This window comes from Ornithorhynchus anatinus, chromosome X1 (genome assembly GCF_004115215.2).
Source record: "Ornithorhynchus anatinus isolate Pmale09 chromosome X1, mOrnAna1.pri.v4, whole genome shotgun sequence".
Taxonomy (NCBI): Eukaryota; Metazoa; Chordata; class Mammalia; order Monotremata; family Ornithorhynchidae; genus Ornithorhynchus; species Ornithorhynchus anatinus.
Window position 1 is genome coordinate 20,188,522 of NC_041749.1, and position 27,675 is coordinate 20,216,196.

At 47.5% G+C, this 27,675-nt stretch overlaps 2 protein-coding genes across 3 annotated transcripts in view; one reads left to right on the forward strand and one right to left on the reverse strand.

Annotated features, from left to right (window-relative positions):
* The window catches only part of KCNIP1 (potassium voltage-gated channel interacting protein 1), a 353,510-nt gene that overhangs the window by 302,603 nt on the left and 23,232 nt on the right, over positions 1-27,675 (reverse strand). The window lies entirely within an intron of this gene.
* On the forward strand, positions 9,834-18,189 carry KCNMB1 (potassium calcium-activated channel subfamily M regulatory beta subunit 1). The gene is made up of 4 exons (XM_029051983.2): positions 9,834-9,953; positions 12,899-13,056; positions 13,841-14,012; positions 17,893-18,189. Exons 2-4 carry the CDS (start codon positions 12,923-12,925, stop codon positions 18,160-18,162), a joined length of 576 nt encoding a protein of 191 aa, XP_028907816.1. The 5' UTR covers positions 9,834-9,953; positions 12,899-12,922; the 3' UTR covers positions 18,163-18,189.

Below are 27,675 nucleotides of genomic sequence, written 5' to 3' on the forward strand. Positions count from 1 at the left end.
AGCCACCAGATGATGCAAACCCCATGAAATTTCTGCAGGGTAATTGAGATACTGGAATTCTATTCTCTCTCTTTCATCATTTACATCAGAGTAATGCCCTGACCCCACACCATCTTCAACAACGGGCTCAATAGATAGTGCCTTCAATAGATACTGTTCCTTTGCCAGCTCCACACTGTCCAGGGCAAAGCGGCCCCCCAACCTAGCCCTCAAGGCTACCCCACTGCCCTTCTACCCAATCTAAGCCCTGCTCCTGTGGTCCATTCTCCATGGACAATGCCCTCCTTACTCAGCCACTGAAGGTTTCTTCAGGACCAGGTCACTCTAGTAATAATGATGATAATAATAATAATGGTATTTCTTATGCATCAAGCACTGAGGTAGATACAAGTTAATTAGGTCCCTCATGGGGCTCACCATCTAAATAGCAGGGGAGGACATGGACTGACTCTCCATTTTGCAGATGAGGAACCGAGGCACAGAGAAGTTAAATGACTTGTCCAAGGTCACATAGCAGATCGTTGGTGGAACTGGGATTAGAATCTAGGTTTTATGACTCCCAGGCTTGTGATCTTTCCACTAGGCCATGCTGCTTCTCTACAAAGGCATTTTCCATTTCCAGCCAGTCCTCCTGACAGGACTCCCCACCCCCTTGCAACTCTGTAGATGGTCCTGTGGCAGGTGGATAAGAGAATAATGAGCTCTGGAGGAAAGAAGACTTCTGAATCATGAGACTCCCCAACTGACTCCACTCCTGAAATGCTGAGAGTAAGTGGGACATGTCTCATTACATTCTTTATTCTGCCTAGCACAATTCTGGCATTTGGTCAACAATTCTCAATCCCCATAATGGGCACCAGGGAGGGTATGGCAGTTAAGGACAGTGTGGGGCAGACAGGAGATAGTATTTGACTGACTCACTGAGGCAGGCCATCCCAAGACTTACACAGAATTGGGACAGTTGACCCAGGCCTGATATCTCAGGCCTGCTTAAGAGGTCTAACAGGTTACTAGAGGCAACATGACCTTGGCCAAAAAGGATGTAAGGCCATAGGCTCTGGATCCTCACTAACATCATAAGGTTATAGAATGTAAGGTGGAAGACCAAGTTGCAAAGAAGGGGCCCATTGAAAAGTCAGGAATGCAGCTAAGATGTAATTAGATGAAAGGCCAGGCTTGCAATACAGGTGAAAGATCAACTGCTGTGAAAAGAAACAGGACCACCAACAGACAAGGATCAATGAAGAGGGGGCCCCACCAGACCACCTTTTAAGCTGCCTTGGGAAGAATGGAAAACTTCTGTGAAAATTCTATGACGCGCCACTCTGTCATGGAAGTGGCAGGCGGAGGGTTAGGAGGGTAGAAATAGTAAAATCATCCAAACAGTATTAAGTCTTCTGGCCTGTTGTTGGTCGGTGAAGAGGCTCCCTTTGGAGTGCACATGAAGTAAAGGGACAAGGGAATGTAACATCAAGTCTGCTCGCAGGTGGGTTAACTGCTCCCTTCATCCTGCACCCCAAATAAGGGGACAATGTAGCAATCAAGATTATTCTCTTATCAACCGTGGGGATCAGGTTTTGGCTAGAGGAGAACATTACAGTCATGAGTTCTAATGCCGCTCTGCCACTTGTCAGCTTTGACTTGTGACTTTGGGGAAGTCACAACTTCTCTGTGCCTCCGTCAACCTCATCTTCAAAATGAGCATTAAGACTGTGAGCCCCATGTGGGACAACCTGATTACCTTGTATCTACCCCAGTGCTTAGAATAGTGCTTGGCACATAGTAAGCACTTAACAAATACCATCATTATTGTTATGGTAGTTCATGACCATCAGGGGATAGGTTTTCCCATACTGGCACCACCCCTCCCTGAAGAGGAAACGGCCATTCCAAGACCAATCAATGCCTAGAACCAGTGATTCAGAGTCGTGATCCAGGGTGGGAGTGATCTGCTAGAAAATAGTGGCAGGCATGCAATTATCTACAAAATCTAAAGGAAAGGCAATGTTGGGCTGAGCTGTGTATCCCAGCCAGTGGGAGAAGTCACATGGGGTGATGTATGCCAACATCTCTATCCCTAGGAAGGGGAAGAGAGGGCTGGGAGGTTAAGAGAAGGGAGCATCCCTGCAATCTCCAGGTTTCCAATAGCTTCAAAGCTTCAGGGGGCCACTAAGTCGCTGACCTGTGAGCCCAGAGTTGCAGGATATAAAGGTGACTGATTGAATGATGACTGCAACTGCCAGAATCCAGACATATGGATCTAACAAGACAGGCAGTCTTGACATAGAAGCAGTGTGACCTTGTGGAGAGAATATGGACTTGGGAGTTAGGAGAGCTGGGTTCTAAACCTGACTCTGCCGCTGTCTGCTGTGTGACCTTGGACAAGTCACTTAACCTATCTGTGCTGCAATTATTGCATCTGTAAAATGGGGGTTCAATACCAGCTCTCTTTCTTAAATTGTGAGTCCCATGGGAGATAGGGACTATGTCCAACTTGATTATCTACTCCAGTGCTTAGGACAGTGCTTGATACATAGAACACATTTAAACACCACAGTTGTTATATTTATTCTTAGAGTTTACTTAGTACAGACTAATTCATTCAGGATGAGTGCCAAGTATTATAACAATAATGACAATAATAATAATAATAATAATGATAACTGTAGTATTTGTTACGATGCTAAGCTTACTATGTGCCAGGCACTGTACTAAGCGCAGGAGTAGATATAATGAAATTGGCTGGACAAAGTCCCTGTCCCATAGAGGACTCACAACCTTAATCCCCATATTTCAGATGAGGTAGGCACAGAGAAGTGAAACGACTTGCTCAAGGTCATAGAGCAGACGAGTGGCAGAGCCGGAATTAGAACACAGGTCCTTCAGACTCCCAGGCCTGAAACTGGCTCCCCTGGTCACAGGTGAGCAGCTGTATGCTGAGCCATTTCTCCACCATATCTGCTGGGGCTGTCCTGCTTTTCTCTTGGCTTCCTTCTTTCTCCTCTGTCCCATTTCCCAATTCTCTCTTTTGCCCTTCTCCCCATCTTGATCCCCTCTTTCCTTTCCCCATCTCCCTTTTTCTTCCTCTCCACTACCCCTTCCCCCATTAAGGTGGTGAGTTTCTGGGTATCTTGTATTAGTGTAGGCAGCCTCCTGGGATTCCATTCCGGCCCCAGGAGTGTTGGGGACCTTATCCGGGATCCTTTCCAAAGTCCAGAGTCCCAACCCAGCACACATGGAAAACCCGAGAAAATGCTAACTACCCTCCGAAATGCTCCAGAAAGGTTAAATTGGCCAAGTCTTGTTTGAACAATTTCCCTCTTAATAGGAACAAAACAATAGGTTTGGCTGACTGGGAAGAGCTAAGATGTTTAGACTGAGAAAGAAATCAAACTCCTGATGAAGCAAAAAACCTGCCAAGTGTCTTTTCAGGATAGAAGTCAGGCTGTAGCTGCAATACAGCACAAACCATCATAATATTTCCGGGCTGAAGCCGCTCTGTCCCATTATTCCTGAAGGTTTTAAAATAAATGTCACTTAGGAGATCCATCCACTGGGACTGAAGGCAGGCCAACCCAGATAAGGGGCCGACTCCCTGACGCCTCTTTGATGACTCCCTTATAAAATCAGGTCCATAATTCAGATGACTGGGCACCTAGGATTCCTTAACCTAATCCATAAACAGTCCAGACCCCTCTCTCCAAACACGAGGTGGGAGGTTTCCTGGATTTGGAAATTCCATGTCCTTCTCCCATTCAGCTAAACTTGACCAACATCATTAATAACACCGGAATCTTCTTTTACCAGCAAAAACAATACAGAAGGAAAATAAGTCACATATCTTCCTGGAGAAGCCCCCCACCATCTAAGCTAACTTCTCCTCTCCTAAATGGCATATAACCTAGTTGAATAAAGTATCTCATTCTCATTGTGGAATCATCATCTCTGTCTTTCGCTCTTTCCACGGTTCAGATTTCTGTAATCTCTACCCTAGGTTCCTGGTTGCCATTAAGGCAGCTACTAACCATTTACTAGAAGCAAGCAGTACATAGTTATGAGAGATGACCTGGGTATCTCCCTTTCAACCGTTCTGGTTCTAGTTTTCTGCCACTGACATTAACATTAGGGCAGAAAATTTCAGTCCAGGTTTCTCTCCTCCTGGGGCTGTTCCGGAAGCAGACCAAGCCACTTTTTCTGTGCAGATTCTCCTTCTCTGATTGTAAAATGATTAACTAGTCCTTACTTCAGTTCCCTAATCTATAAGGATTAGCCGAGAAACTGGAAAGTGAATGACACAGCAAACTCCCTTCCAAAGCAAATGCTAAAGCTTTAAAATGTCTCCAATCTTGTCATGCCTATATAAGGATTCCAGATGAGCAGGGCCTTCACCAGGGGGGCATCTTCATGAGGTGACATTTTTGGCCCAAGCTCTGACAAGATGCATAGGTCATGTCAGCCCAATGGCCATGTTCTGCCCTCACATGTCAGCCCAGGGTGTGTCCCCAGACACCCACACAGTAGCTATAGATTATAAAAAATCCAGACCTCCTCCCTCTTCCTAATCCCTTGCCCAAGGAAGTCCCTCTGCACACAGAGTCAGTGGGACCCTGATTACTTAGCGGAGGAACAGGATCTTTTAACATGTGACTTTTGAAAATCACTGAGAACTTGCTTCTTAGCCAGAGGTGGAGGAAAAATGAATCCTGAGAAGTGGGAAAACACAAGAGACAAACGTCTTCTTGGATCTCTGCAGAGGGGTGAGGCATGAATAATGGGCAAATAGCTGCTGGTCCCTGCTGTTTCCGCCCCAAGACCTTTCATTCTCTCCAGATAGAAGGGATGCTGACACCTTGTAATCCTATTTCCCCAAATGGGCCTCAATAGTATCTCTGCTCCCCCAGATCCTTCCAAATCCCAATCCTATCATTCAACACCATTCAGTGCTCAGCAAACAAACTTCTCCACCAGCCTGTTTGCTCAGCCTGAGAGGTGAGAGGTGTTTGCCCAACACCCTAATTCTTTCTTTTAGCATATGAATGGAAGTAGCAACCAAGACGGTAGTGTGGACATAGTTTAGATAGCATGTTTTCTGGAGGGTCCAAGCCCTAATCTGAAAAAGCAAAGCCAAATCCAACCAAATTGCCCTTCTAATAGGCAGAAGGATAACAGAACTGACTGACCCACCATTAGGTACAGAGTTGGGTGCTGAGGGTAGTGTCAGAGGAAATAGACGTAGTCATTCACAGATAACCACTGACTGTTCCACTTCTAAATCCAAACACTAAAGCACCATTGTATAGCTAATTTTTTGACAATGTTATCTGTACAGCAGAGTAAACCTCCCCATGGCGAAGGCACAGTTCAAAGCAATCTTGTTAAATAGGAGGAATTTGTGTAGTGAAGCAAATAATGGGGTTTTGCACTAAAAGTAAGTTTATAGCTCCAAGGTTTGTAAGATCAATCTTATTATTTATGCATGACAAACATAAATTTCCATTAACATCTAGCAAAATGAAGGGGAGAAACAGAAAGAGACTGACAAAAGATGAGGTTTCACTTTTTACAAAGTGTAATTTCTAGGGATCTCCTGAAGGAAGAAAAGAGACTAAAATTGGGTAAACCTTGGGGCTGCCTCCTGCAAACTTCTCCACAGAGGCTGGGTTTTAAGACTCCAGCCTGATCTGCAGAGAAGAGAGGTTCCAGTACACAATGGTTACTCACATGTTGGTCTATCCCACAGCAGAGGTAATTTTTCTTTTGAACGAATTTGATTGGAAAGATGTAAAACCAAAGAGAACTAAGAGTGGTCAGTAACCCTAAAAGCACTAAGTGATTGGGTGCATTCAACCAGTGTAAGACAACTGAGATCAGACAATGCCCAGGAGGAGTGTGGAGAGGAGCACCAAATAATAATAAGAATAATAATGTTGGTATTTGTTAAGTATTTACTATGTACAGAGCACCATTCTAAGCGCTGGGGTAGATACAGAGTAATCAGGTTGTCCCCGGTGAGGCTCACAGTCTTCATCCCCATTTTACAGATGAGGTAACTGAGGCACAGAGAAGTTAAGTGACTTGCCCACAGTCACACAGCTGACAAGTGGCAGATCGGGATTCGAACCCATGACCTCTGACTCCCAAGTCCGTGCTCTTTCCACTGATAAACTTCCTGCTCAGCTCCCTCCTCGATTTGTGTGTAGGATGTGCATACATTTACATATGCAGTAATACCTGCTCTTTGTTTTCAAAGTTGACTTCATCAACTTTGCTGCAATTAAATCAATCGGTAGTATTTATCGAACACCTTTGGAATGCAGACCTCTGGCCCACCTCCTGCCTCTGGCCTGGAAAACGCTTTCTCTTCATATCTGATGGGTGATAACTCTCCTCACTCTCAAATCCTTATTATTAAAAGCACATTTCCCCCAAAAAGCCTTCCCCAGCTAAGTCCTCATTTTCTCCTCTGCTGCTGCCGCCTTCTGCATTACCCTTACACTAGGATTTGTTCCCTTGTTCACCTCTATTTTAGCTCCACAGAGCTTATGTACATACCTGTAATTTATGTTGCCTTTGATCCCCTTCTAGACAGCAAACCCATTGCGGGAAGTGAACAGGTCTACCATCTCTGCTGTACTGTAATCAACCATATTGAGTCCTTACCGTGTGCAGGACACTCTACTAAGTTCTTGGGAGAGAACATAATATATTGTACTCTCCCAAGGTTTAGTTCAGTGCACTGCACATATTAAGCACTCAATTAATGCAACTGATTGATTAGCACAGCACTGTATTAAGTTCTTGAGAGAGTGCAGTAATGAGTAGTCCAGATCCCCACCCTCAAGGAGCTTACAATCTAGAGGAGACAGATGCTAAAATATTATACACATGCATATATCCTACCCCTAAACAAATGTCCTGTGCAGCACAAATGTTAATAACTGTCTCTTTGTAGAAGGGAACAGGAACTCCTGAGAGCAAAGTGAATCCAGGTAGATCAGTTAGCCTGCCTGGTCTTCCCTTTCCATTACAGGATCACCCTCTTTCTTCTGTCCCCCACTTCCCCCAGACTCACGGAAGGGCTAGTCAAATTGGATTTCACTCTCTCATTACCTTCCCGTCCAGGTAATTATCTCCAAGTTGCCTGAACACACGTTCAACTTTTAAAGCCTTGCTCTTTACCTCTCTGCCTATTACACAGATGATTTGCTCTCCTATTAATATGTTTCAATTAGGAGAGAGGGGAAACTAATAGCTAGAGAGGGTGTCAGGGAGAGCTAAACGACTGCTCTCATTTCTCGGCTGGCCACACTCTCTGGAGGTACAGGATTCCCAGCAATAAACAATGCTCCTTGATTAGAGGGAACTCCAGAGTCTCACATCCGGTGGAGAGAGAGGGTGAACAGGATTGAGTACAGGGAGGGTTTGATCACTGTGAGAAACTCACACTTTCTAGCCATTGCTGCATGCTCCAGTCTTGACTTCATAGCCCTGAAGATAAAAGCTGAGGTATAGACTTCAGGCAGGGACAGTGGGGTGGGAATTTTGGTATGGGGGCGGGGAAGGGGGAGGTGATTTGGATTAGGGCAAAAGGACTGGGAATACTGGAATAAGGATTTGGGATTAGTGCTGAAAGTAAAAGATTTCTCATGCTGACAGTCCACCACCACCCCTTCCCCAGAGGCAGGTGAGGCTTTGATGGAGGACATCACTTCTAGGAGGTCTTCCCTGACTACTTTCTTATCTCCCCAGGTCACATCTCCTTTACTGCCACTTAGGGCAGGGTGGAGACCAAGAGGGTTTCCTGGGAAGTGGGGAGGAGGGTTGGGGCGGGGAGCATCCAGGACCTCAAAGCAGAATGAAGTGGAAGAGGGAAGACTGAGGCTGCATCTGCATGGGAACCAAAGAGGAAGCAGGCAGTGGTCTCCACTGGCAGGGTGGTGCAGCCCTTCCCCCTATTACCTCTCCCTTCTGCATCACCTAGATATGTGGATCTGCACCCTTTAAGCACTTGACATTCATTCCACCATCAGTACTAATGTATATATCTGCAATTTATAGCTCCTTGTGGGCAGGGAGCAAGTCCCTGAACTCTTATATTGTAGTCTTCCAAGTGCTTAGTTCAGCACTCTGAATACAGTTAAGGCCTCAATAGATACCATTGAATGATTGATTTTAATGTGTCTCCCATTCTAGACTTTAAACTCCTTGTAGGCAGGGAAAGTTGTCTAACAACTCTCTTGTACTCTTCCAACCACCTAGGACAGTGCTTTAAGTACAGTAAGCATTCAAATACCATTAATTGATCGATTGAGTTCTGTCCAGTTCCAGCTTCTTCCAGCACACCTCAAGATCTGTGGCAAATCAACTGTTTCCCTGCCCAGCCCAATATAAAATCCATACTCTAAACAACTCCCTGCAGCCTGACACCAAGGCATTCAACCGCACTATGGCCCTCAGGTAGGAGGTGGCCAAAAGGTTTGAAGAGCTGAATCAGAGGGACTTGAGGTGGTCATCTAATCCATTCCCCTGTTTCTAGGCAAGTCGAAGCATAACACATCTAGGATAGATGTTGTCTATGCTCTAGATTAGAGAAACAGCATAATCTAATGAAAAAGAGCACAGGCCTGGGAAAGGACTTGGGTTCCAATCCTGGATCTGCCATTTGCTTGCTGTGGGAGTTGGGCATGTCACAACTTCTCTGGGCTTCAGTATTAGGCTCTTACCTAGCCTGAGAGCCCCAAGTGTGTCAGGGACTCTGTCCAACATGATTATCTCTTATCTACTCCCTGTGTTTAGTACAGTGTTTGGCAAATGCTTAACAAATGCTGCAATTGGTATCTCCCAGTATACAGACTCCTAAAACTCTTTTAGTGCTTTGTTCTTTCACCCTGAGAATGGAGAAATTTTTCCTCAAACCCACCTCACTACCCTTTGGCCACTTTTAGTCTATTTCCTTTTGTCTCCTTTGGGACTGGCTATACCCCTAGGATTCTCTTTATTGCAGTACTGTACTTTCCCAAGCACTTAGTGCAGGGCTCTGTACACATAAGCGTTTAATAAATATAATTGAATGAATGAATTTCTGTGATGAGGAGGGAAATTAGGAAAGTGACTTGATGCCAGGTGGGAGATTTAGGAGTAGAAAAGATTGCCAGTGGGGTAAGGTTCTGACCCTAGGAAGATGGTCATCGAGTTGTAATAAAACACAAGTTATCTGAAAACCTAGTTTGTATCGTAAAAACGCCCAGTTGCCAAACTAAACTGGACTAATATTCATTTGGGCTATTGTCTTCTGATTCACTAGCCCAAGCCTCCCCCTCCCAAGATTTTGGCCCCAACTGGCTTTTCTTATTAATAATAATAATGATGATACTTGTTAAGTGCCTACTATGTGCCAAGCACTGTTCTAAGCTCTGAGGTAGATACAAGTTAATCAGGTTAGACACAGTCCCTGTCCCACATGGGGCTCACACTCATCCCCATTTTACAGTTGGGGCAACAGGCAGAGAGAAGCAAAGTAAGTTGCCCAAGGTCACCCAGGAGGCATGTGGATCCCAGGTACTTCTGAGTCCCAGGTCCTTCTGACTCCTAGACACAAAGTAAGCCAAGCTGCTTTTCTTCCATGCTGCATTTCAAAACAGCCAACATCTTCCACTCGGTTCCCTGGGGCTGGCGTGGCCCGCCCTCCTTGAACTTTGGTGTTTGATCCCGTTGGATTTGCATCCCAGCTCTTGCCGGTGGCCCTGTGGAGTGGGTCAGCCGAGCCGGCTCATTCCTTACCATGTATGGGCGGGATAGGGATGGGAGTGGGGAGCTGGAGCCCAGCCCACAGCCCAAGGAATCCAGGAAAGAAAGTTTCTTGCAGTTTGGAGATGGGAGACTTTTCTTTTCTCCAGGACCCACCCACCGCGAAGCGGCCCACAGGCTAAGGACCACCTGGCCGCACCGGGACTGTGAGTACTGAGCCTCTGCCTCCTCTCAAAGTGCTTTCTGCAGGTTTCCATGGGACCAGCTTCCTTAAGAAGGACACCCAGAGCCGAGGGAGGATGGGGTGGAGAAAGCTGGAGCAGAGGCTCTAGGAAATGCAGGACCAAGAGGGGGCTCAAAGTCCAGGGAATGACCAAAGCAAGGCTCAGCGAGCCCAGAAGGATTTGGTTCCAGAATGGTGGAGCAGGGGGGTGGCAGAGGGGAGAGAACTTCTCTGTCTGACTGGGGACAGAAGTGCCTTTACTCCCTGCAGGCCACCCTTGGGCAGCTCAGCAGCCTCCAGGAGGTTCACGCTGAAGCCCAGATCTCTAAATATGGATTGAAGCTGGGAGCTGACCTCTTCGGGGCTGCAGCTTAGGTCCTTCCCCAGACCCTCCCAGCAACATCACAGGAGGGAGACCCCTTCCCACCCTCACCCCCCTGGACCCGTCCTAGGGCTGGGCCGTTAGGCTAGTGGGAGGTCAATCGCTCTGGCCCCTCCCAAGTTCCCCATGTCATGGAGGAGGAGGTCCTAAGGAGGGGGGCCTTGGTGTCTCTCTGACCCCTCTGGCAAGATGGACTTTCCCTCCCCCACCAACTATCCCAGGAACCACCTCCCTGCAAGCCCGAGCGAAGAAGGGGAGGGGAGAGATGGGTGGGAGGGAAAAGGGAGAGGAAGGACGGTTTGGAGGGGCAAGGGACAAGGAAGGCCTCTTGGTTTCCCATCCCCCAGAGGCAGTTTTCCTTGAGACCCCTCAAGGATTGTCCCCATCCCTGGCGTCACTAGGATGGCAGCTCCCTCAGTCCCAGCCTCCCGGAAACTCCTTTGGGGGGGAAGACGACAGGCCTGCGGTGACCTATGGGTCAAGTCTGCAGCCTCCCGCCAACTGGAAGCAGTCCCCGCTGTGGTTTGGCCAGGCTCCTCACCCTCCCAGGGCCACCCCCAAAGAAGAAATGCTCATCCCTGACCCTCTTGCCTGGGCACTGGGTGAGGGAGGTCCAGGCCTGGGCCACCAGAGGCATCACTTGCACGCCTGGGCAGGCAGGTCCTCTCGCTGTGACCTCGGCTCCAGTCCCCATCACCACTACCTTAAACCTATCATCATCATCATCAATGGTATTTACTGAGCCCTTACTATGTGTAGAACAATCCGTCTATGACGGGGTCCGTGGCAGCCTTGGTCTGGAGATCTCTGACCTGGACCCCTCCCCCAGCCCCCCACCATTGCTCTCAGGCCTAAGGCTCCCTGTCATCAGAAAGTTCTACCAGTGGTCTAACTTCAGGGCAGCCTGTTGCAACTGATGGCCCTTTCCTCCTGCTCCATCCAGGTGGAGATAGAAAGAGCAGCACACCCTCTCCTTCAAGGTGGAAAGAGCCCAGGCCTGGGAGTCAGAAGGTCATGGGTTCTAATCTCAGCTACTGCACTTGTCTGCTGTGTGACCTTGGGCAAGTCATTTCTCTGGGCCTCAATTACCTCATCTGTAAAATGGGGATTGAGACTGTGAGCTCCACATAGGACAGGACTGTGTCCAACTCAACTTTCTTGTATCCATCCCAGCACTTAGTACACAGCCTAGCCCATTGTAAGCACTTAAAATGTCATCATCATTGTAACCTCTGTAAAAGGAATCATCTCCCATGAATGACCCTGAGTGCCACCCTTCCCAGCTTTGCATGCACTCTTCTCTGAGCAGCACGACTCCGTCTGAAATTCAGCCAACGCGGCAGCTCCTATCGCAAGATCGTCTGCAGTTTGCTTGGCCCCAGACTTCCTGGGAAACACTGCTGAGCTAGCTTTATCAAACCTCCCACCAGCACACACTGACCCCTCTGCCCCCACATGGAGTGAACAGGGTTTGCTCAGTCTCTCTGCTATGAGATCTGTCTCATGTCGGGGACTGGTCAGCGCAGGGTTTCTCAACTTCTTCAGGCCCAGGATATAAGGGAGGTCTTGATTTCACCCTGAATGTCCCACAGCTACACAGCCCAACTTACTTATTGCAACATAAGACACACAGCTCAACTTACTTATTGCAACATAAGACTTGAGACCTGAACTCAAAGACTCTGGACCTCAAATTTGAGAATCAGAAACTTTGTGGTGCTCAACTCTGAAATTCTATAGTCTAAAACCTCCACCCCAGCTTTAATTGTTTCTGCTCTTCCTGGTAACCTCCCACTTCTCTGTTGAGTTCCTCCTTCCTCTTTCCCCCTGGGGCAGGAAGAGCCATGACTAATGGAGTCAGGAGGCAGCAAACCCAGTGCCCCGAGAAGCAGGGTGGCCTACTAGAAAGAACACAGGCCTGGAAGTAGGAGGACCTAGATTCTAATCCCAACCCTGTCACGTGCCTGCAGTGTGACCTTGGGCAAGTCATTTAACTTCTCTGTGCCTCAGTTCCCTCATCTGTGTGCCTCACAAGCAGGGAACATGTTTACCACATGTTTTTTAGACTGTGAGCCCATTGTTGGGCAGGGATTGTCTCTACATTTTGCCAAATTGTACTTTCCAAGTGCTTAGTACAGTGCTCTGCACACAGTAAGCGCTCAATAAATATGATTGAATGAATACCACATCTGTTATATAGTACTCTCTCAAGCAATCAGTGCAGTGCTCTGCACACATAAAGCACTCAAGAGCTGATTGAAAGAGAAAGATTCACTACCAGTTCTCATTTCTATTTAGACTGTGAGCCCCGTATGTGACAGGGACTTGATTAACTTGTATCTACCCCATCACTTAGACCATCACTTGACACACTGTAGACACTTAGATCCCACATTGAACACCAAGAATATTTCATGAGGATAAGGGATGTTCCAATCTGGGAACACCAGACCCTATGTCCCCTCCCCAACAAGTCCGGAAAAAAAATCCCACCTGCCTCCATCAGCCCTGACTTTTGCTTTCCCCATTTAACTTTTTCCCTGCAGGAATCCCACCTGGCCATCATCAGGATGGGGAAGAAACTAGTGACAGCCCAGAAGCGAGGGGAGACCCGAGCGCTTTGTCTAGGTGTGGTCATGGTATTTGGCTCGGTCATCGCCTACTATATCCTGGGGACCACCCTGTTGCCCCTGTATCAGAAGAGGTATCCATGTTTGACAGCTTCACTGCCTGCCTCCCTCTCTCCTCACACCACTACCCCTCCCCTTAGCAGTTAGAATGAGTGGTCTGGTCTTATTCTTTGTATGAAGGGCACAGTGAACGGTCAAAACTGGCCAGGTGTCAGCAGCCAAACTTCATTGGATTAAAAAAGTCCAGTTTTAAGCTGTGCGACTCCCAAGAGACAGGCACTGTGCTTAATTTCCAGCACTCAGTACAGTGCTAGGCACACAGTAAGCACTTAAGCACCATTACTACTAGAACAATTTTAAATCTGCACTGAAAAGTTCATGGGCCTGAGAGTCAGGAAATCTAAGTTTGAATCCCAGCTTTACTGTTTGCCCATTGTATGACCTTGGGCAAGTTTTTGTCCCTCAGTTTCCTCATCTGTGAAATGGGGATTAAATATAGGAATGAAATACATATTCTCTACCCCTTTGACTTCAGTCCCTACCCTATGAAGGACCAACAGTCTATCTGCTTATATTGTACCTATTCCAGCTTCTCGTAAAGTGCTTAGCATGTAAGGTCTTACATACCACATCATTATCATCATTAATACTCTTAAAGCCAAAAGGGAGTGGAAAGCAATAGGAAGCAACCATGCAGAGAGGGGCTTGAAGAATGGCAGGTGGGATAGGTGTCACTAGGTAAGGGAGAAGAGAAATCCATAAATTTTTTTTCTGTATATGTATCTGTGTACTTGCACTTATGGGTGTGGATGTAATACACTCTTGTGGGCACGCATATCTGTATGACTGGGTTTCCAGTGTGTGGTCACAGGTCTCCAAATGCCATCTGATTGAGGCCAACATTAAAGACCAGGAAGAGCTGGATGGCAGGAATGTCCCCCAGTACCCCTGCCTATGGGTCAATGTGACTGCCTTGGGAAAATGGGCCATGCTGTACCACACAGAGGAGACGAAGGAGAAAAATCATCAGGTAAAAGAGGGGAAGAAAAAGAGAGGTCAGGTGCGCCAAGACCGAACCCAAAATCATGTTGCTCACCTACCTCTCTGGGATGCAAAGGGGCATGGAGGGAAGGAAGTCACTTGGCCAAATTGCTCTGAAGGGGTCACCAAATAAGGGAAGACATCCTGAGAGATTGCCTCAGACACTAGCAAGTTGCTCTGCCGAGAAATTCAACACTTCCCAGGAGTTCCTCAGATCTTCCAGGTGGCCTTGGAAATTGCCACCTATGGAAGTAGTTTCACCTCCCAGAAACTTTCTGATTGCCTCATCTTTGGAGGGGTTCTGTCTCCTAATCACACTGGCCTCAGATGTGTCCCTGTGCATCTGCGTACAAATTCACTGGGGCATAAACAGTTCTGTTTTAACAGAGTTGCTATAGCTACCATTTAAAAATGGCTTACTGGGAGTCAGTAGGATGGGACATGAGGAGCCCAGCCCCACTCAGTCCCTGCTAAGTGCAGAGCACTGTACTAAGCACTTGGAATGTTCAATTTGGCAACAGATAGAGACAACCCCTACCCAACAACGGGCTCATAATCTAAAAGCTGGAGGTGAGAGATGATAGAGCAGAACCTCTCCCCATCTAGGATGAGGCCTGGTGAGTCATGTTCTGCCACAGCAGTCTTCACACTAAGACACTGTTCCTCAGTTTGGAAACATTGAAGACTATCTAGGAGAGAGAATTGGGCTGGAACAAAAGGAAACCAGAATTCACTGGATTACCTTGGCCAAATTACTTTTACACTCTAGGTTTCAGCTTCTCTATTTGCAAAATGGGGATAATCCCTATGCTTCACCACCTCAAGGATTAATCGGTGGTATTTACTGAGCATTTACTATGTGCAACATACTGTGCTAAGCAATTGGGAGGATATGAGAATTGGTAGAACTGTTCCCTGCCTACAGTGAGCTTACAGTCTGGAGGATCAACCATGTACTATACATAAAATTCTTTTAAGCTTTTCTGAGAAAAACTCCCACACAAATCCAAGATAAGAGCACCATTACCAACCAAGGAGGATTTTGTTAAGAGAGTGACAGCTATACACACATACCCTTCCAGGTTTAGGAGCAAATTGAAAAATAGTAACTTACCCAAAGTGATTTCTTATGTGCCTTCCACCTGCTGTTATGTTCGTCTCCTTTATGAAAGAACCCCTCTCCTGTTTAAGATGAATGCTTTGCACCATTTTGCTTCCTGAGTTATCTTGTCTCTGGTATATGGACTGGTAAGAAGTTTTTTGTCCTAAATTACAGTTCTGTGCTAATTTTTAATCCCTTCATCCCTGTGCAGTAATTGAGATACAGAGTCAGAAGCCCTTCCAACTCAGCCTGTCAGCACTGAGTGTGTATGGAGTTGACTCAAATGCAATAAAGTATCCCAGGACTTTCTTCTTATAAACTGTCCAACTGCATGCCAGCCAAAGCCCGACCTCACTGGAGAAGGGATTTACAACTGGCATGCAGTTGACCATTACTCTCTGCTTGCATTAAGACTCCCAATTACAGAGTTAATGTGAAGTTGCAAATCTTGTGATTCAATAACTACATCCCCAGTAGCCTTCCTTCAGATAGCTGCAGCACTGCCAATTCAGCCATCCATTATGCTTTCCCTGCCGGTGAGTTTGCTCCAGAGAGACCCACAGAGAGAGGGGGTGGAATTAAATGCAAATGGATAAGGGAAAACTCAGAGCCCAGTTGTTCTGGCTTCTTATGCAAACACTCAGGGCATCTCTTTAGTTACAAATTTGGGGCAGTGATCCTTTTTGCTGAATTGAGGAGGGTATGGCCAGGGGCGGGGGAGTAATATTTTGAATAGTATTTGAGCTCTTCATTATGTGCAGTGTACTGAAAGTGCTTGGGAGAGAACAGTAGTATAGGAGCTTCCTCATGAAAAGCAGTGTGCCCTAATGGGAAAAGCCAGGGGGGCAGGGGTTCTATTCCTGGCTCTTAACCATTGTGTGATCTTGAGCCAGTCAATCAGCAGTATTTAATCAGTCAGTGGTATTTGAGTGCTTACCATGTGCAGAGCACTGAACTAGGCACTTGGGAGAATATAATGTGACAGAATTAGACTTGTTGCCTGCCCATAATGAGCTTACCTTCTAAAGTAATTTAATTCCCATAGGCTGTGAGCTCCATGTGGGTCAGGTACTGTGTCTGAATTTTGAGAATAGGAACAGTGAGGTCTAGTGGATAGAGCCAGGCATGGGAGTCAGAAGGACCTGGGTTCTAATTCCAGCTCTTCCACTTGTCACTTCACTTCTCTGTGCCTCAGTTACCTCAACTGTAAAGTGGAGATTAAGACAGACCCTTCTGTGGGACAGGGACTGCACCCAAACCAATTAGCTTGTATCTATCCCAGTGCTTAATGCAGTGCATGGCGCACAGTAAACACATAAATACCACAATAATTAGAAGTACATGTTAAGCACTTACTATGTTCTAAGTACTGGGTTAATCAGATTGGACAGTTCCTGTCCTATTTGGGGCTCATACTCTAAGTAAGAGGGAGTAGGATTTAAATTCCCATTTTACAGATGAAGTAACAGACAGAGCCACAGAGAAGCTAAGTGACTTGTCCAAGGTCACACAACAGACATGGCAGAGCTAGGATTACAACCCTGGTCTTGAGTCACAGGCCTGTGCTCTTTCCATTAGACCATGCTGCTGTTTTGCCCCAGCATTTGGCACAGTGCTTGACACAGACTAGTCACTTAAATCCCATAATTTTTATTACTTAGTGTACAGAGCATATCAGCTGAGGGCAATCTCAAGACAGTGCCGGACTCCACAGGAATATTGATTGCTGTGTGCTTATGACACACTATGAAGCAATCACTTTAAAATATCTAAACAAAATAAAATAATATACTAATGTCATTTGGAATTTCAGTCAAGAACACATTATAATTATAATGACCTGGATTTACAAAGTACCTTTACTCATATCCTTGCAAATCTGGGGAGGACAGGGGTAATAGCCCCTATTTTATAGTTGAGGAAGCTGAAGCACTGAAAGGGGAAGAGACTTGACCGAAGTCCACGGTATGCTGTCAGTAGCAGAACCAGCACCACACCATGGTTCTCCTGGCTCCAGGATGGTGTTTTGTCCACTATTTATGCTGGCTTATTTTCAGCATAAAACATTTCTCCAGCTCTAAAAGCTCTGTGTGATGAGTCTTTATGAGTCAGATTCTTCCCAGGCTTCAGCTACAACCTGATTAGGTATTAGGTACTTTCTGGAGCTGCATTTCCTATTTTGGGAACCTGGGGTTCCAGTGACTAAAGCAGTGTAACAACTTAGTGACTTGAAAGAAAAAACAAAAAAAAAAACCACAAAAATCTAATGTGTTTTTCCATAAAAGCCAAGAAATAACTTAAGCCCCAGGGAGAATGGCCCTCATCAACCCAACACTAGGAAACATTTCCTTTTGAGATTCTCTGAAGGATCTCTGTTGGGCATTTGCAACATCGAGTAGTGGGCATTGAGTCTTGGGAGCATTGATATCCACCAGTGCATGGAAGGTACCATGGCCACTCCCAACATTTTCCATTAGGAATTGGCAGGGACAGCCTCCTTCCCAATTATTCTTTGCAGGAGATGATGCCAGCAAGCTCTTCCTGTTCTTTTCAGTGTGCATTCCTCCATAACAGGAGGAAGAGAGCATTGCTTGTGCTTGAGTTTGCCATATCTCATTCAAGATAACTCATGAATCAATGGCATTAAGTGCTTATTGTGTGCAGAGCACTGTACTAAGTGTTTGGGGGAATACCATCTAATAGAGTTGGTGGACACTGCCCCTACTCTCAGGAAACTAACAAAAGCATTCTTGTTTCTCCTTAACAGTGCTCATACATACCAACCCACCTGGAGAACTACCGCAAAGCAAGATTAGACGTGGAGAAGATAAAGGCGAATTTCAAAGAGCATCAGGCTTTCCTTTGCTACCACGACCCTGAGGAAAATGAGAGGAGCGTCTTATACACACGACTCTATGGGCCCCAGGTCCTGTTCTCTTCTCTCTTCTGGCCAACCTTCATGTTGATCGGGGGAGTCCTGATCATTATTATGGTTAAAATCAACCAATCACTTTCTGTACTCGTGGCTCAGCACTAGCAATAAACATGCGATAGCTCAAACCAATCTGCAGTGACTCTGCCCTGGCCCCCAGAGAGATTCCTCTTTCCTACCTATTCTCTCATACTTGCATAGTTCCTTCATCTCACTCAGAATCCTGTGGCACAGGAGGTGAAATCAGGTAAATATTTCCAGTTACCCATCCTGGCCTCAATGGCAGTGGAGCAGGAAGAAGCCAAGAACCCATTCCATGTTAAACACACACCAGCCAATTTCACACACGGGACCCAGACCACAGATCCATGCCGAATAACTATTGGACACTACTGTTTTCTGCCTAGATGGTGCCCTATCTCCTCATGCATGCTTGCTAATTTTGCTGGGCAGGAAACATTGGTTTTGTAGGAAAAAGAGCCTTCAGCGGTCAAACCGAAGATGAGCTCATTCATTAAACACAGTAACTCTGAGGTTAGGTTTTTTTTTTCCCCCTTCAGAATAATGCTGGTATTTGTTAAGCACTTACTATGTACAAAGAACTGTTCTAGGGGCTGGGGGATACAAGGTGATCAGGTTGTCCCACGTGGGACTCACAGTCTTCATCCCCATTTTACAGATGAGGGAACTGAGGCACAGAGAAGTTAAGTGACTTGCCCAAAGTCACACAGCTGACATGTGGCAGAGCCAGGATTAGAACCCATGACCTCTGACTCCCAAGCACAGGCTCTTTCCACTGAACCACGCTGTGCCTTACTAGTGTAAAACTTGCAGTAAAAAGGTACACAGAAGGCCAGGTAGTTAAGTTCCAAATCTGTAGGCTCTGGAAGCAAAGCCACTCTGCAGGGCAAGGACTTTTCAATAAAGTAGCATATAGACAATGTAGGTGCATTGAATTGATTTGGGACAGAATCCCCCAGTTGTCAGCATCAAGCAGGGACACCTTTCCTTCTAATTTTTGCCATTTCCTGCCTCACATTCTTGCCTAGAACATACATGTGGGCTTGGATCACCAAGATCAATGGGACTACCACCCCCAACAGGTCCCACCCACTGAGGGGAAGCCATTGTTTCTGGCCCCAAAGTTTTATGGGTTGGAACTTAGCTTCCATCAGCTCAGGTCTTTTGGCTAAACCCAAGGCTTCTGAACAGAGCTGGAAATTTCTGATCCTTTAGCTCCATCACCCAACATGCACTCTTTTAAAAATGGGTATTTAAGTGCTATGTGTCAGGTGCTGCGCTAAGCACCAGAGTAGACACAAACTAATCAGGTTGGACAAGTTTCATTTCCCATATGGGGCTCACAGCCTTAATTCCCATTGTACAGTTGAGCTAACGGGCACAGAAAAGTTAACTGTCCAGCCCAAGGTCACGCAGCAGACAAGTGGTGGAGCTGGGCTTTAAATCCAGGTCCTTCTGACACCCAGGGCCATGCTTTATCCACTACCACCATGCTACTTCTCTGCATTAACACTGTATGCACTCTTCTTGTATTCAAAGTGGGAGTTGGCATCTCTGATTCTGATTTTCCTGGACCTGTGAAGTTAGGAGCATCATCAAGAAGTGTTCCAGCCACTGACAAGAATCAATGCCAATTTGCATACATTTGCTTGTTGTTCACCTGAGGCCCAGAGGCCCAATCTCCCATATCAGCTGCTCCTTTCTCCCAACAGAAGCTCATCTAGCCCATCCTTGGTATGTGTCATCCTCCACTGCAGGATGATGGAAACCTTAGCAATTGCATCAACCCACCATTTCTCAGTGATTCCCCAGCTGATGCTTGACTAAACTGTCCAGTCTCTTGAGTTTTCCTTCTAGGCTTGTCTTCTCCAACCTCCAGACTGTCCTGCTATGACATTAAAAGAAATATTGTACCTGTTTGCCCAATCATGCAAATTCAGAGGAGAGCATGCAATAATGGGCATTTAAGCATGATCGAGTTAGACACTAAGGAAAAATGCATTTGGAGTAATTGCTGGCTGGGAGCAGGAAGCACTCATTAGCTTTTAATAAATTATGCCTCTAATGAGCATAGCTTCCCCCTCCTTCTGACATGTTTCTCAAAGTGATGAAAATAAATCCCTGTCAAAACTTTGGCACTGTAAGGACCAGCACTGATTTCTTACCCTCTATGCTCCTTTCAAAAAGCCCAGCAAACTCTCCAGGTACATGTTCTGGGATTATGACTGCCTCAGGCTGGAAGTGGATTAGAGGGGAATTTTTTTTATGGTTTTTTGTTAAGTGCTTACTATGTGCCTAACCCTGTTCTAAGTGCTGGGGTACATACAAGCTAATTAGGTTGGATGCCATCCATTTCCCACATGAGGCTCAGTCTTCCATTTTACAGAGGAAGTAACTGAGAAACAGAGAAGTTAAGTGACCATCCCAAGGTCTCACAGCAGGCAAGTGGCAGAGCAAGAATTGGAGCCCTGGTACTTCTGACTTCCAGGCCTCTATCAGACTAGGCCATGCTACTTCTCTTGCCGATTTCCCCTCCCTAAGTAGTGCTGGAACTAACCTAGCTCAGTTAGAGTAAGGACTGAGAGGTTTCAGGGGTGTGGAAAAGAGTATTCTAATGTAAAATATTTCCTGGGAAGGTGATTTCAATGTTTCACACTGTTAAGCATCTTCATCTTAATGACGCACATAATCATCTAAGTTTAAGTCCATTGAGCTTCCTGAGCTGAAAAACCTGCTTAATTAGAAAAAAAAAATTCACCTGCTCTCCACCAGTGTAGGATATTGATCCCAGGCTAATCAGTGAAAACAATGTCTGAACAGCAGAATCCCAAAGACCCTAGGCACAGTGACTTCCACAAAGACAGAATATGAATGTTTAAAATTAAGTCTTTCCCCCACCTCCTCTATGTTCCAAGAGTTTATTCTTAATTTCTTTAGTCCAACCTAAGGAAATCATGAACTTCACCCTAAGCAGTGACCTGAGCTTGTCCCAGAGTCATTCTCTTTGTGTTGGCCAGCATCATTCAGGACACCCCTTTCCTCTCTGGATCTCTAGGAAGACCTAAAGAAGGAAAAGGTTGGGAGCAAAGACTTAGCTAGGTATTTTTATCCCCTGAATATATTCCTTTCTGTCCTCAGGCATGGACCCTTGACACCAAACTGAAGTGTCAAAACACAGGTTCCCCATATAGCCACCTCAGCTAATTTGTGGCTTTAAAACAAAAACAAAATCAGGGCATTCCATCCAAGGTTGAGAGCAACTGTCTCAAGTTTCACTTCTTCTAAGGGGCACCTATGAGAGTCCATGTTCAGGGGTGTCATCTCTCTTTCTCCCTCCTCTCCCTTCTCTTTCTTTATTGACCTGCTCCTCAGGGCCCTGATGCATCGGATGTGGTGGGGAGGATTGAGTTAAGGCAGCTGTAAGGCCTCTGGAGATCATCCGATCTGTAATTGTTTATGGAGATGATTGTCTCTTGCTTTTCTGCATTGTCGTCATTTAAGGTTCTTACAATGAAACCTCTCTGATTATTGCAAAGGGAAGCATAAAGAGGAAGAGCAGATAGGAAATCATTACAAATCCTTTCACAGCAGGTGGATGTCCCAGACTTCTTATTGTACATATTAATCAAATATTAACTAAATTGCATAAAAGATGCATTAACTGAAATTGGAAGGAATTCCTAAGTCAAGGAGAACAACAATAACTGATCAACAAACCAAATACTAAAAATCATCTCCTACCTATGCAAGAGAGGCTTAAGTGGTCACAAAACATGATCTATTTGCGATCTCGCTTTTTATTGTTTATTGTCGTCAGATTTTGAATTTGATCAGGTCGCCCCTTAATCGAGTCTACCCCCGACCCTGGTCATCACCCCTTTTATTAACACGACTATATTGTATCATACTGTATCATGTTGCTATATTAGCACCACTGTATTGTATCATATTGTATCATGTTGCTATATTACCGATTTCGTTTATTACTGTTTATTGTTGTCAGTGCTGCCACCCACCTCTCTGGCCTCGCCATGTCCCTCCTCCCCCCCTCCCCCCTCCCGCCCCTTCCTATCCTCCCCTTCCCCTTCCCCTCTCTCGCTCAGCTCTTTCCCGCTCTCTCCTCTGTCTCCTCCCCCCTCCTCTCTCCCGCCCTAGAACCCCACTTTACCAGCGCTACCCCTCTTCCCCCTCCCCTTACTCTTCCCCCCACCAAACCCCCTCTTCACCCCCTCCCCCCTTCTCTCTTCCCCACCCATGCCCCATCCCAGTCCTCTTGTCCCACCGCCACCCCTCATCCCCCTCTCCTCGTCCAGGGCCCCGCCACCTCCTTCCCATCCAAACCCTCCCCTCCCCCCGCCCTTCCCCCCCTCCTCCCCTTGCACCCACAGCTACTTTCAAGTGTGGCCTCTGGAACCCCCGCTCTATTACAGGCAAGCTACCTTTCATCCATGACCTTTTCCTCTCCCGCTCTCTCCTCCTCCTCGCCCTTTCGGAAACGTGGCTCTCTCCCGAAGACACGGTCTCCGCCGCCGCTCTCTCCAGCGGAGGCCTCTCCTTCTCCCACTCCCCCAGACTCACCGGTAAGGGAGGAGGCGTCGGCTTCCTCCTCTCGCCCCGATGCCGCTTCCGCACTATCCCTCCTCCCCCCTCCCTCTCCTTCCCCTCCTTCGAAGCCCATATCATTCGCCTCTACCACCCACTCCAGTTACTTGTCGCCATCATCTACCGCCCTCCCGGTCCCACCTCCGACTTCTTCAACCACCTTGACCCCTTTCTCACCTTCCTCCTCTCCTTCTCTCTGCCCACTCTGATCCTTGGAGACTTCAACATCCATACGGATGTACCCGACGACTCCTCTACCGCCCGCCTGCTATCCCTCCTCGACTCTGCCGACCTCCTCCTCCACCATACCGCGCCCACTCACCGACTCGGTCACACCCTCGATCTCGTCATCTCCTACCGCTGCACTATCTCCTCACTCACCAACTCTGAAATCCCTCTTTCTGACCATAACCTTCTCACCTGCCTCATCTCTCACACTCCCTCCCCCTGCAAATCTTCGCTACGGCCCCACAGAGACCTCCGCTCTCTCGATCCCATCCGTCTTTCCAATAGCATCTCTCCTCACCTTGCCGCCCTGTCCTCTCTTCCCACTCTCGACGATCAGGTCTCCGCTCTCAACTCCACCCTCTCTACTCATCTCAACTCTCTCGCCCCCCTTTCCCTCCGCCGCTCTCGCTCCACTAACCCACAGCCCTGGATCACCTCCTCCGTCCGCCTCCTACGCTCCTATGCTCGAGCTGCTGAGCGCTGCTGGCGAAAGTCCAAGCACCGAGCCGACCTCACACACTTCAAATTTATCCTTTCCTGCCTTAACTCTGCCCTCTCCTCCGCCAGGCAAAGCTTCTTCTCCTCCCTCATCGACACCCATGCCCGTCACCCCCGCCGATTTTTCCGGACCTTTAACTCTCTCCTTAGGCCCCCTGTTCCTCCCCCTCCCCCATCTCTCACCCCTAATGATCTGGCCACCTATTTCCTCACGAAAATCAACACGATCAGGTCTGAGCTCCCCAAAGTCACCCCTCCGCCTCTCCCCTCCCCCCCAACGACCCCCTCCCCTACTTTCCCATCCTTCCCTGCAGTATCCTCAGAGGAGATCTCCTCCCTCCTCGCAAGTGCCACCCCCTCCACCTGCGCCTCGGACCCCATTCCCTCTCACCTTCTTAAAACCATCGCCCCTGCCCTCCTCCCTTCCTTAACGTCTATTTTTAACCACTCAATCTCCAAGGGCTCCTTCCCATCTGCCTTCAAACATGCCCACGTCTCCCCCATCCTAAAAAAACCCGCTCTTGACCCCACTTCCCCCTCCAGTTATCGTCCTATCTCCCTACTACCCTTCCTTTCCAAAATCCTAGAACGAGTCGTCTACAATCGATGCCTAGAATTCCTTAACTCCCATTCTCTCCTAGACCCCCTCCAATCTGGCTTCCGTCCCCTCCACTCTACCGAGACTGCTCTCTCTAAGGTCACCCATGACCTCCTTCTTGCCAAATCCAATGGCTCCTACTCCATTCTGATCCTCCTTGACCTCTCTGCTGCCTTTGAGAATGTCGACCATCCCCTCCTCCTCCATACCTTATCTCACCTTGGCTTCACGGACTCTGTCCTCTCCCGGTTCTCCTCTTACCTCTCTGGCCGATCATTCTCGGTCTCCTACGCTGGAGCCTCCTCCCCCTCCCATCCTTTAACTGTTGGAGTTCCTCAAGGGTCAGTTCTTGGCCCTCTTCTGTTCTCCATTTACACTCACTCCCTCGGTGAACTCATCCGCTCTCACGGCTTTGACTACCATCTCTACGCAGATGACACGCAGATCTACATCTCCGCCCGTCCTCTCCCCCTCCCTTCGGGCTCGCACCTCCTCCTGCCTCCGGGACGTCTCCACCTGGATGTCGGCCCGCCACCTAAAACTCAACATGAGCAAGACTGAGCTCCTCATCTTCCCTCCCAAGCCCGGTCCGCTCCCAGACTTCTCCATCACCGTGGATGGCACGACCATCCTTCCCGTCCCGCAGGCCCGCAATCTCGGTGTCATCCTTGACTCGTCCCTCTCGTTCACCCCACACATCCTATCCGTTACCGAGACCTGCCGGTTTCACCTCTACAATATCGCCAAGATCCGCCCTTTCCTCTCCACCCAAACGGCTACCTTACTATTACGGGCTCTCGTTATATCCCGGCTAGACTACTGTGTCAGCCTTCTCTCTGACCTCCCTTCCTCCTCTCTCGCCCCGCTCCGGTCTATTCTTCACTCCGCTGCCCGGCTCATCTTCCTGCAGAAACGATCTGGGCATGTCACTCCCCTTCTTAAACAACTCCAGTGGTTGCCTATCGACCTCCGCTCCAAACAAAAACTCCTCACTCTAGGCTTCAAGGCTCTCCATCACCTTGCCCCTTCCTACCTCTCCTCCCTTCTCTCTTTCTACCGCCCACCCCGCACGCTCCGCTCCTCTGCCGCCCACCTCCTCACCGTCCCTCGGTCTCGCCTATCCCGCCGTCGACCCCTGGGTCACGTCCTCCCTCGGTCCTGGAACGCCCTCCCTCCTCACCTCCGCCAAACTGATTCTCTTTCCCTCTTCAAAACCTTACTTAAAAATCACCTCCTCCAAGAGGCCTTCCCAGACTGAGCTCCTCTTCCCCCTCTACTCCCTCTGCCATCCCCCCTTTACCTCTCCGCAGCTAAAGTCTCATTTTCCCCTTTTCCCTCTGCTCCTCCACCTCTCCCTTCCCATCCCCACAGCACTGTACTCGTCCGCTCAACTGTATATATTTTCGTTACCCTATTTATTTTGTTAATGAATTGTACATCGCCTTGATTCTATTTAGTTGCCATTGTTTTTACGAGATGTTCTTCCCCTTGACGCTGTTTAGTGCCATTGTTCTTGTCTGTCTGTCTCCCCCGATTAGACTGTAAGCCCGTCAAACGGCAGGGACTGTCTCTATCTGTTGCCGACCTGTTCATCCCAAGCGCTTAGTACAGTGCTCTGCACATAGTAAGCGCTCAATAAATACTATTGAATGAATGAATGAATGAATCTATATAACCTGAAAACTTAAGAGATGCCATTCGTTTCAGAAATAGCACTTGACACTTGATCCTGACACTTGATCATCCTTTCCAGTCTCTTCTCCAAGAGCCAGATTTAGGATCAACAAGAGATTATTCTTTTGTTTTTGATAAAAAAGTGGGCTCGATATTCAAAGAATTATAGAAACCTGGAGCTTTAAGAGAGCAATAAATAGGTCAACTGGCTCCATCTTCTCCCTCTGGCTAATAATTACGGTATTTGTTAATTCTGTGCGCCAAGCATTGTTCTAAGCACTGGGTAGATACAAGGTAATCAGGTTGGACACAGTCCTTGTCCTCCATGGGGCTCACAGTCTCAATTCCCATTTAACAGATGAGGTAACTGAGGCACTGAAGTGACTTGCCCAAGGTCACATAGCAGACAATAGGCAGAGCCAAGATTAGAACCCACATCCTCTGACTCCCAAGCTCATACTCTTGCCATTAGGCCATGCTGTTTTCATCCACAGAAAGAAGGAAATGCAACTATGAATGTTTGTTTCAAAAATTCTCCAACCTGAGGTGGACTACTAAGAAAATAGTTCCCATGGAGAATACACCCAGGATACTTTGTGTAATGTCACATCACACAAGGTTGTGTACAGTGCTTTGTACCCAGTAAGTGCTCAGTAAATACCACAGATTGGCCCTGTGAAAAGCACACAGCCTGGGATTCATAGAACCAGCTTCTTTTCACAGCTCTGCCACCTACCCACTGTGTGACCTTGGGCAAATCATTAGGCTACACTGTGTAAGCACATGTCTCACTGTCTGGTACTCTCCAGTACAGTCAGTGACTAACCTAAAGATGACAGCATCACCAGGTGGTGATGATTTCCCTTTATCAGTCTAGAAATTGTCATGGAGTTAAAAACGATCTGCCCCTGAAATCCCACAACTTGGAAAACCCCTAAAGGAAACAGTTGTAGCCACTGACAACTCTAGAATATCAAACACTGAAATCCTATACCGAGCTCTTAGTGGAGTCTAGTGATGTCTCACACATTTTGCAGAAGTGCCCAGAGTACCCAAACCTGGAGGGTTTTCTGTGGGGATACTTCACCGGCACCACCTTGCTCCGGAGCCTTTGCGCTGCATTCCCTTCCCAAACCCATATGATTTCAGGCATAGCAAGAATACAGAAACTGGACATAGTGGCAGCTGGGGCCAGATTATCTGTTATAAAATGGTATAACTAGACATCTTAGTCACTTATGAAGAATATCAGCCATATCCCCTCTAGACTATTAATTCTTTGTCACAGAATTCTATCTTCCAACTCTACTGTATTATATTCTGTATTATACTGTACTATATTATACTGTATTATATATCCTCCCCTCCCCACCTTGCACCCACAGCTACTTTCAAGTGTGGCCTCTGGAACCCCCGCTCTATTACAGGTAAGCTACCTTTCGTCCATGACCTTTTCCTCTCCCGCTCTCTCCTCCTCCTCGCCCTTTCAGAAATGTGGCTCACTCCCAAAGACATGGTCTCCGCCGCTGCTCTCTCCAGCGGAGGCCTCTCCTTCTCCCACTCCCCCAGACTCACCAGTAAGGGAGGAGGCGTCGGCTTCCTCCTCTCATCCCGTTGCCGCTTCCGCACTATCCCTCCTCCCCCTCCTTCGAAGCCCATATCATTCGCCTCTACCACCCCCTCCAGATACTTGTCGCTGTCATCTACCGCCCTCCCGGTCCCACCTCCGACTTCTTCAACCACCTTGACCCCTTTCTCACCTTCCTTCTCTCCTTCTCTCTGCCCACTCTGATCCTCGGAGACTTCAACATCCATATGGATGTACCCGATGACTCCTCTGCTGCCCGCCTGTTATTCCTGCTCGACTCTGCTGACCTCCTCCTCCACCATACCGCGCCCACTCACCGACTCGGTCACATCCTCGATCTCGTCATCTCCTATCGCTGCACTATCTCCTCCCTCACCAACTCTGAAATCCCTCTCTCTGACCATAACCT